General features: G+C 41.3%; 1 protein-coding gene across 1 annotated transcript in view; it reads right to left on the minus strand.

Moving 5' to 3' along the window:
* The window catches only part of LOC121953749 (neuronal PAS domain-containing protein 3), a 291906-nt gene that overhangs the window by 99281 nt on the left and 180851 nt on the right, over positions 1 to 11774 (minus strand). The window contains 1 exon segment of the mRNA XM_042500962.1: positions 4817 to 4854. Within this exon segment, the coding sequence (XP_042356896.1) occupies positions 4817 to 4854 (38 nt within the window).

Genomic DNA, 11774 nt, shown 5'->3' on the forward strand with positions numbered 1-11774 from the left:
AATCAGGTCATCCTCGACTCAAAGTGGATTTTTGTGCCAAATTTAAAGAAATTCCCTCAATGTGTTTGTGAGAATAAGACCTTGACCTTTGACCCCTAAAATCCAATCAGTTTATCTTTAACCGCATTTACACAGTTTGTTCCAGGCGGAAATCTCACGTTACGCAGCCTCGTACTAAACGTCCAATCACGGAGGGGGGGCAGAGTGATCTCGCCTCTAAGCCTGAAATGAAGGTAAAAACAGCCCCAAAACGAGGTCTGTGTAAAACGTAACGCCGGAAAGACGTGATCGTGTCACATTTTGAAGACATGTTTATGTCAACACGAACTTTTCACATGGTGACAGTCGATCAGTGACCTTCCACGTCAACCTATGATGTTTACACAACAGCACGGACTGTCACGATCGTTGTGATCAGGCAACAAAGTCACGGATGGTTCAGGCAAAAGAGGCACGTGGTCAGGACGTGAACTCCAGATGCACGAAATCAGTTGTTTGTGGGATCCATCCACCTCCCAACCCGCCGCCCTGTAAGCACATTTATGATCCTTGTATTACGTGGTTGTTCTTGGTTACCGGCAGCGTTATTCCCTGACGCTGTCCTTCAGCGTTTCAGGTGCACGTGACCCGTTTTATCCGAGTCCGTGCTGATTGCACGTGGGCGTGGAGGAAGGCAGAGGCTGAAGGTCACTGACTGAACGTCACCGTGTGACGACTTCGGAGCGAGATCAGGTTGGTTTATGTGTTGGACCCACCGCGGGAAATTTAAAAAGCTGTTAGCATAGCGGCTCATCGAAGAGGAAGAAGAGCGACCGGAAATGTCCACAAACGTGAAAACAGTGAGATTCAGAAGCTTCACCTCTGAGCAGAAGACCGGATCAGCCGCCATAAAACAGCGACGGTAAATGTTTGTTATGACATGTCACCGTTACTGTTTATAAAGCCCCGCCAACACACGTGTTATACGTCACGCTGAAGGCCGGCGCCTGTGTGCTACACTTTCACACTCAAATAAAATGTTGAACAGGAAATAAACGACGAACTGTTTAGTAAACAGGAAGAGATTTCAGACACAGTCACCAACGCTGGTGATACTGCGTCCTCCAACAGTACTGCAGTACTACACAGGAACACCGAGTCTTATACCATCAGGTACATGGATAGGTAACTCTGTACACACACACACACACACACACACACACACACCTATCTAGGTGTGTCTAATGGTGTATTTATGTGAAGATCACGGCGGAACACTCGACTTCAGACACACACACACACACACACACACACACACACACACTCACACACACACACACACACACACTCACACACACGCACAAAGGCATTAATACTCCTGAGGTCAGCCAGGTTAATTACATGTGGTTCCCTACTGTTGCTGCTGATACACCACGTCTGTGTGTGTGTGTGTGTGTGTGTGTGTGGTGTGTGTGTGTGTGTGTGTGTGTGTGAGATCCACTCTGAATATATATGAATGACTGTATCTCTGTGATTAATATTAATTGTTTGCATGCATGTGTGAGAGACAGTGAGACAGGAAGCAGAGAAACAGACATACAAAGGACGACAAAAGAAAAGAAAAGAAAAGAAAAGAAAAGAAAAGAAAAGAAAAGAAAATAAAAGAAAAGAAAATAAAATAAAATAAAATATCCCCTCATATTAAATAAATATTTTTAAAATTATTTTTATCTTTATTATGAACATTACACACAGGACGCAGTGCACATTAATCAAAAAGTAGAATTCTTGTTTTAATTATTTTATTGTTTTTCTGACCTTTAACCCCTGAAATGGGGTTTACGCCTCTGTGCTGAATCAGCACGGCGTTGGCGCTGTGTCGACGCCGTAGCATGATGTGCACCTCCGTAGAAAACTACCTCACAGAAAAGTATTTCCAGTTTAAATGAAAGAGTAATATTTGGATGTTTTGGAGAAATTTATCATGTTTCATACACTCAAATATAAAGTGCTGACCTCTGACCTTTAATGCCTGATGTGATATGTATATGTGTGTGCGTGTGTGTGTGTGTGTGTGCGCGCGTGTGTGTGTGCTGCTCTGCCTGTGTCCGTTTAGTCTGCCCTCTCAGCTGATGAGATGCTAATGAGATGTTAATCGTCAATGAGCCTCATCAATGTCCATCCATGCTGGGCTCCTCATTAACACACACCCTGACTCATACCGTCTGTGCGTGTGTGTGTTAGCTGTGTGTTAGCTGTGTGTTTGTGTTTGTTGCATGCACACAGGCCTGTATCTGTGTGTGTTGTTGCGTTGTGCTCCAGATTGCTGCTCTCCATGTTGTCGCCCTTCACATAAAATGTCTTTGTCCTCCGATGAGTCAATTATCCTCAGATGACATTTAAACCACTGAGAGCTGAGGCTGATGCTAACTAGCTTAGCATGGACAGATCCAGGATAATAAGAGGAGTTCAGGTTGGAATTAAAGTTACATTCATGACTTTTCTCAACTGTCTTGAAAAACTTCTGTGTTTTGTTCTGTGTCTTCCACGACGGCGGCTGGTGAGGTTTGAAACACCCGAAAAACGTAACAACAGCCCACAAATGTAATAAACCACAAACATAAATAATCTAATAAATAATAAATAAATCTGCAGCTTTAATGAAATAATTTCACAAACTTAATACGTTTCCCACAAACGTAATAACAGCTGCCTTCTGCAAACATAATACGAAATTTCCTGAAAATGTCCAGAATATACATCTGTTCTACGTCCAGAAAAGACATCTATACTACGTCCAGAATGACAGCGGTATGACGTCCAGAAAGACATCTATACTGCATATATCATATAGATGTCTTTTCTGGACGTTTGCAGGACATTTCGTTTTATGTTTGTAGTAGGCAGCTGTTGTTATGTTTGTGGTGTATATACAGAAGTAATCCACGACCTGCAGAGGCTCAGCGGCCGAAAATGTAATAAACTACAAATGTAGGCTTTTAATATATATATATATATATATATATATATATATTAAAAGCTTACATTTGTAGTTTATTACATTTTCGGCCGCTGAGCCTCTGCAGGTCGTGGATTACTTGTTGCCCCTTTAAAAGTAACACAACAGCGGAGATGTGGCTGAGATGTGGAGATAATCACATCCTGTGTTTTTCCTTTTACACTTTTATCGTCTCGTCTGATTGAGGTCCAGGTTTAGCAACAAGCAGCTCCAGGTGAAGGAAAGCAAATCTGCCCGTTTCAGAGGGATTAAAAACGGATTAATTAGAATTGGAAAGCGAGTTGAAAGGTGGAAGTGTGTGAGTGAGTGTCTGTGTGTGTGTGTGTGTGTGTGTGTAAATTATGCTGATATGACGCTGATGTAAACACTCTCTCTCTCTCTCTCTCTCACTCACACACACACACACACACACACACACACACACACACACACACACACAGAGTCATAGCTGTGCTGTAAACAAACATAACCTTGCTGGCTGCTTGGTTAAATCCCAGGTTGCCTCCCAGAGGTTAAACAGGCCTCAGATTATTAGAGCAGCAGCTCCGAGCGCCGCTCACACTCAACACTGTTTTCTGCCGCCTGTTTGTCTTTTCAGACTCCTTCGCTTTACACCAGGAATTATGTACGAGGTCGGCGAGGTCTGGAAAGGTCACCGAAAGGTTGTAAGATGCACAAAGGTCGGTGTAAGACTCAGAGAACAATACTGAAGCCTCGGTAACTGACATTTTCTGCAGGAGCAACAACAGAAAACAACACTGATACACCTCCAGATGCTGCTCTGACTCTGACTTCGCTCGGGCGGCGGGTCAAAACTGGGAAAATGTTGTTAACTGAGGCCGGCTCAAGGCACGGGCATCTGCCCCAATAACGCCAAACAAACCCAAAATAATTCTCACTTTGAGCAGCCATTGTCACTAGATCAGGGATACTCACCTTGCTTTGCTTTGGGGCCAATCTCAGCGGCCCCATACATGTTCCTAAGATTTTAGCACTTTTTTAGTGTTTTAGGACATTTCCTCGGATTTCAGGATGTTTCTAGTATATAAGGACTTTTTTTGAATGTTGGGACATTTATAGGATTTAAGGGCATTCCTCAGATTTTAGGACATTTGTAGGATTTTTTTTAGAAATCTAGAACTGTAACCTGAATTTGAGGACATTTTTAAGATTTTAGGAAATTTTTAGGATTTTAGGAAGTTTCTAGGATTTTAGGACATTTCCAGGATTTAGGGACATTCCCCTGATTTTAGGACATTTTTAAGATTTTAGGAAGTTTCTAGGATTTTAGGACATTCCATGGATTTTAGGAAGTTTCTAGTATTTTTTTTTTTTTTTAGGATTTTAGAGTGTTTCTAGTATTTAAGAACATTTCTACAATTTTAGCATGAATCTAGAACTTTTGGACTTTTCTTGGATTTTAGCATTTTTTAAAGATTTTATGACATTTCTGGGATTTTAGGACATTTTGAGGATTCTAGCACATTTCTAGTATTTTAAGACTTTTTAAAAGTATTTTAGCATATTCCTCGGCATTTAAGACGTTTAGAGGATTTTTGGATGTTTACAGTGTATATAGTGTATATTTATAGCATGTTTATCACATCGCACGCTCATGATGACATCGTTATTTTATGATGCAAAATTGCACGAAAACATGCAGTGGCACCGTTGCACTATCAGCATGTCTCAAAAACTTGATGATGTAAATTTAGTCACTTCAAATAATAATAAATCAGACCTTCTTAATACTTCATGGTGTAAACACATACAGATGCTGTATTTGACTTAAATTCTGGCTCAACGTCAGCCCTACACCTGAACCAGGTCTGATCCCAGCTGGACTTGAGGCCAGTCTGAGCAGCGTCAGAGGAAGATTTGATCCCAAACTAACTCTGAACCGAAAACAAACCAAACCAATCTGCCAGAACTAAAACTCTGCCATATTTCAATATTAAAACAAAACCCGACATTATGGATTCACAGGAAAATATGTTCAGACTAAAACCAGACAAAGCCGAGGAACCGCAACCCAAACCCTGAACATCAGAACCAGCAGAGGCAGCGAGACCAGTAGATCCAGTATCAGCTGACCTCAGTCTGTTAGGCGGGAGATTGTTTTTCGTGCCCTTTGTTGTTTTTTACTTGTATTTGCATATTAATAACACATACAGACACACTGGGACTCTAGATTGGTGTGTGTGTGTGTGTGTGTGTGTTTGTGTGTGTGTGTGTGTGTGTCGGCACGTGTGTGTGTGACCATGTGCTCAAATGTTTGCATGTATCATCGTGTGTGTGTGTTTGTGGGGCAGACGGACCAACGACGGCACTCAGACACACACACTCACAGAAAATGAGGAAACAATGCAAACAGACACACACACACACACACACACACAAAGTGGAACAAATGGACACAGCAGAAGTCATGCACCAACAGACACACACACACACACACACACACAAATATAGAGTCACTGTCTCTATCTCTTCTCCTTCGTCTCGCTCAAACTCACACACACACATATACAAACACACACACCCTGTGGCGGCGGCCTGTGTGTGTGTGTGTGTGTCTTTATGAAATCACAGAGGGTCTGACCGCCTCATAGTAATTATGCTAATTGCCTGGATGCCCTTGCCTTTATTTATGCGCGGCTGCTAAGATAAATAAAAGGAAATTGCTTTGGATCTAACTGTATTCATTTCAGCATGCTAACTAGAACGCTAACGCTGCTCCCTGCGTGTGTGTGTCTGTGTGTGTGTCTGTGTGTGTGTGGTTGAGGGGGCGAGGCACAGATTTGTTTACCCTTCACAAATTCTGCAGGTAATTGCAATTTTGATTGTACATTTATTTATTTTATTCTGTGTGTGGACGGATTGTATTGATGTGGTGTGTGTGTGTGTGTGTGTGTGTGTGTGTGTGTGTGTGTGTGTGTGTGCTCCCTGTCTCTCAGTCCTCTGTCATAATGAAATGTTTTGTTCTATTAACCACAATATAACAGTGTGAGAGCCACAGACCGCTCTGCCTCCCAATAAAACCACAAAGTTTTTACCCTCTCTAACCATAAACAGTGGAGTGATTAAAGGTAATTAACATGATAATTAATACATTCACGAATGATTGTGATATTTAGAGCTTCAATACACAGATATTTTCTTTAAAATGTTTCTGAGGCGTATTTACTTGTCCATCGTTAGATCTTGAAGGTGTCTAAAAAAAAACAAAGTCCAAGTTGACATTGTCCTCTTTGTCCTATCAGCCCAAACCAAACACATTTAGTTACTATCACAAAAGACAAAGAAAAGCAGATTATCTGATCAATGTCAATAGAGTAAGACAGCTTTCAACCTAGTTTAAATTTGTAATTTTTTTCCTTCATACTGGCGAAGCCATTCCTTAAATTAACGCCTCATTTGCTTAACAAACGCAAATATTTAAGAGGTTTTATCCCTAAAATTAGCTTAATCCATCCAGAAAACCCAATAAAAACTCCTCAGTATTATAGTCCATTATTCTGATGAAAAACAAGCACAACATTCAAGCCTCAGTCTCACCTGGTAAGAAAATGCCTATTTTGACTTTACAGTTTACCACTAAATGAAAACAGAGAGATTTAGGTGAAAGCTCTGGAAAAATCTGGAAAAACAGAAAGTGCAACTTGAGTTGGACTTACTGGCTCCAAAGACAGGAGTTAAAGGAGCAGTGTGCCAGATTCAGGGGTATTTAATGAAATCTAATGGTGAGGACTGTAGATTGCAGGTCTCTCCCTCCTCTCCAGCACAACCTGATCAGCTGATTAAACCAGTAAAAACACAATAAAGACGGAAACCAATTCAATTCAGATTGTGGTGAAAATTTCCTGAACACACGCCTGCTCCCCAGAGGGTGAACCCTTCTACATTTTAATGACCCTTTGACGTCTCCTGTGGCGCCATCCTCAGGACAAACATCACAAGCATCAATACACACACACACACACACACACACACACACACACACACACACACACACACAGCATATACACACTTAAAGAAATCTATAAGGAGTAGAAAGATGAACACACACAAACAAACACACACACACACACACACACACACACACACACACACACACACAGCATATAAACACTTAAAGAAATCTATAAGGAGTAGAAAGATGAACACACACAAACAAACAAACACACACACACACACACACACACACACACATGTCTAAATCTGGGCGTTCAGACAGTAAAAGAAAGAATTGCAATTGATTAGTGAGGGCTGCTGAATGGTTCGCTCCCTCTGCTTCCAACCTCCTGTAGATTACTGCATCGATCGCCCTCTCACACACACACACACACACACACACACACACACACACTGGTATACACAACATACACACACACATATATACACAACACACAACAGATGAGGCCATCTTTTAACCATTCACAACGAGCGGTTTAAATGTTACTGTCTAGCTCTCTGCTTCTTAATGACAAATGGAAAAACAGACCTTGTGTGTGTGTGTTTGTGTGTGTGTGTGTTTGTGTGTGTGTGTGTGTGTGAGAGAGAGAGAGAGAGAGACACACAAAGAGAGAGAGAGAGAGAGAAAGGGAGAACAAATGAATTGTAAAAAGGACAGAAAAATAAGGCGGGCTGTGATATATAGGAAAACAACAAATAAAGAAATCAAGAAACAAAGAGAGGGAGGAGGGATAAAGTGATTAAAAGGGAATTGAGAGAAGGAGAGAAGATCAATGGAGGAAGAAAGAGCGTAAAAAAGAGCAATGGAGAAACATTGAAAAACAAAGAGAAAAAGAAAAAGTAGAGGGATACCCCTCCAATAAGGATATACTAAAACGTTTTCATCCTGAGTCGTCGCATGTTGCCATGTTGCAGTCGACTCCCGTGTCTACATATTACGCTTCTGCGTCTGCTGTTACGACCTGTTCTTATTCCGACCTCATGAAACAGCGCCGCTCTGACAGTGCTTCCAGCGTACAAGTGTGATGCCAAAAGCCATCTTCTGCATACACATGCAACGTGCACAGACGGTGTCCCCTGACAGGGCGGCCGGACGAAACCGGTTGCATGTGCATGAAATTCTGGTTGACAGCGTCAGGTAATAACACTGCCGGTAACCACATAATATAACATAACATACTGCCACACCAGTTGTCGTCCAGCCAACCTGCAGTTTATCAAAAGGTTCAGTCTGGTGACGGAACAAATTGACATTGTTTGGCGACATTTCAAAAATATTGCTTAATTTTTGCACAAATCTGTAATGAAACCCGCCTACTGTCGCTTGTTCTTCGATGTCGGTTTTGTGTTTCTGGGCTTTAATACGAGGACTGACACCACTAAACTTGTTCTGCTTTCGTCCGTTGATTTCTGAAAATAAACTCTATGGATTAACCCGCGACTGACATTTTTGTGAATGAAACACAAATGAAAAAAAAAGCAGCTTTAAAAAATACATTTTGCGGTTTGTTTATTCTGCAGGTAAAATCCTATAAACAGGTAGTACTATGAAAGTTAAAATCTATGACAACTCTGTGCAGTTAATAGTTTGCTGAATACGACTTTGACTTGGTTTAGGATCAGAATATGAGAATGTTTTTCATGAGGCATGATATCTTTTGAAGGAAGGTCATATTAAAATAAAAAGAAATCCATGAAAATTACCATCCCTCACTGTTTAGAAATCCCCTCTGAATCAGTATGAAATCTTCCTGAACTCTGTGCGATCAGAGCGTGACCCGATTGAGCCGAATATCAGTTATGAAGACGTTATTGTCGCTTGGCAGACGTCCAGCAGACCAGGCTGCTTTAAAAGAAGAAAAAAAAGAAGCCGCTGATGAGAATAAAACCGGGCAAATATTGTGTTTGCGGGAGTTTTATTGTCCCAGTGTGGCCGAGGATCTGCCGCTCCAGTTGTTCCAGTTGTTGTTAATGTGTGAACTGGGAGCGAACTGGGAACCAAATGAGTGAACTGTGCCTTTCAAAGCCCAGAGGGTCGGACTGTAAAGAGCCATATGCTGTTTGTGAGACACACTCCGACAAACACTAACATGTTGTGATATTTTATTAATCCGGGCCGTTTACATCCACACTTCTATACATCCTCTCCCTCTTTATACAAATGCCTTTTCTATCATCTCAGTTTCACACCACATGTTTCTACATATTCTACATTCTGCCACCGAAAAATCATAATCATACTGACACACTCTCTTTAAATTTGTGCTGTGGAAAAGAGCTCAAATAATCTCAGTTTTGTGTAAAAGACTGACCTCAAACTAATCGAAGACCTGTGAGATGAACTGGAACTGACCTGATCACCTGAATAACGTCTCCATACTTTCGTCGTTTATTCAGCCTGTTCTCATTCTCACGTCGTCAACATGTTCTCACAATAGGCCGGTTTCCATTAACCCTCAAACTGCACAAACTAAAATGTTGAATATAAAATACGCTTATTGGAAACATGTCAATTAAAAAAAAAAAAAAGTCCCAATTATTGGAAAAAGTTTTTACGCTTGCATGAGGGGGAATTTCAGGAGATTCGAATAAGCCATATTTTGCAAAACTACAATGGAAACACCTTTTCGTCTTTTCTAGGTCACATGATGCTGTGTCTATGTGCTTGTCAGTAGGAACTGGCTCCCTCATGATGCAGCAGGAGCTACAAGAGCTGTTATTGCATCACATAACTCTGAGAAAGTTTTGAATCCACAATTCCTCTGTGAAATCGTGGACTACATCTCCCAGAAATCCCTCATACGTGGTCGCTCCCACATATAAGGGGTTTGCTTTTCCATCACGGCTCCATAACACGCCTACGTGGCCTTGGATTGAAAATAATGACGGCTAGTTTGGTGGCTGCGATAGAAATAAAGCTGCTAATGTTTTGAACATCCATCGCCATGGTTACTGGGATGTTATCACCAGAGAAGTCGCACAACATCTCTCAGTGGAAATGCAATCAACTTGCAATTTTGTTTATCAAAATTTCAAAAATATTGCCTAAGTTTTGCACAAATTTGTAATAGAAACTTGCTTACTGTTGCTGAAAAGAGACCGCTACAAAATAATGAATAAATGAAACATATTTGTGGTGTTTCGAAAGGGGGGGGGGGGGTAAAAATTCCTGTTAGAGAGCTGAAGTGCCTCCTGTCCAGCTAATGTTCTGACAAGCAGCATCAAGAGCCGCCTGACATTCTGCCTGCAAAGGTCAACACACACACACACACACACACACACACACACACACACACGCAAATGCATACACAAACTTCTAAGGATAAACACACACAAATCGACTCTCTCTCTCTCTCTCTCTCACTAACACACACACACACACACACACACACACAAACACACACTCAACGTCTTGCTATCATTGCCAAGTCCAAAAGGTCAACTTCATGCTGATTGGTGATAGAACTATCAAATGAACCAATCAATAGTCAGGAGAAGGAGAGGAGCAGGAGGAGGAGGAGGACAAGGAGGAGGACAAGGAGGAGGAGGAGGAGGAGGAGAGAGAGAAAGAGCCATCAACACATGGAGAGAGAGGTAAGGTGGGAGGATGGAGAGAGTGATGGAAGAGAGGAAAGCGAGAGGAGGAAAGAGGCTTAGAGAGGTGAGGAGCGAGGGAGGTAAGGGGAGAAGTGGGAGGATGGAAACAGGGAGAGGAGGCTGCAGACAGGTCAACATGTCAATAAAGGAAAGAGAGAAGAAGAGGAGGGACAGAAAGGGAGAGTTGAGGGGAGAGAGGAGGAGTGGAGGAGAGAGAGAAAGAGGAAGGTTCAGAAAGGTCAACAATGTCAATACTGGAAAGAGAGAGAGAAATGATCTGAGCGCTCGGTTAAAACCGTATTCTCTACGAAATGAGGTGTTCTCTAAAGTAAGATTTATAATCGAATTATTATCTCTGTGCATAATAATTCATTTAATTTTGGATTAATTGTTTTTTTTGCAGAGCGTCACGGTAATATTTATAATCCGGCTGAAATCACAATTAGTCGGCCCTCTGTTAAAGTCATTTATGTTAATATCTGATGTTATTTAAAAGAAGAAGAAAGATTGCTGGGATACGACAGGAAATGCTCTTTTATTTTGAGGCTGCGTTGGCGTCCGTGTTAGATGGACTGGCAGGCTGAGCTCCAGCAGGGGAGTGAAGACACAACGTAAACAAACCTTCTGTAGCTAATGAGCCACAGAAAGACAACGGGCGGGTTTCCATTAATCCTTAAAGTGCGTAAATTAAAACTGCGAATATAAAATAATGGAAACATGAAAAATTTGAAAAACCTCCCATTTATCTTAACAACTCCCATGTTGATAACAGTAATAAAAACTAAATGTTTTAATCGACTGACGGCCCTAGTTTTAACATTAACCATTTAAACAAACCAGTCTTGATATTACTAGATACCTTTTTTTAACCAGTTTTTGTTACAGCTGATAAACTCTTCAGCTTGAAAAAACGTCTCCACTGTTGTGAATTAGGTAAGATAGACAAGAACGAGTCAGCAGCACAGCAGCAGCTTCAGTCCTTCATCGGGACAAATCAATCAAATCAAACCGATTCTGACTGACACAAAAGTATGAAAAATTTTGTCCTGAAAAGATAAAAACTCTTGTCACTGAGTAGTTATTATAGTTTGACCGTCAGTTTCTGAAGGGACGGATAAAACTTTTCAAAATCTTCATTTGTGTCAGAAATATGTTTGATAGAAACACTGAGACAGGTAGATAAGAGAGACCAGGAGAGAGACCA

This window comes from Plectropomus leopardus, chromosome 14, assembly GCF_008729295.1.
Source record: "Plectropomus leopardus isolate mb chromosome 14, YSFRI_Pleo_2.0, whole genome shotgun sequence".
Taxonomy (NCBI): Eukaryota; Metazoa; Chordata; class Actinopteri; order Perciformes; family Serranidae; genus Plectropomus; species Plectropomus leopardus.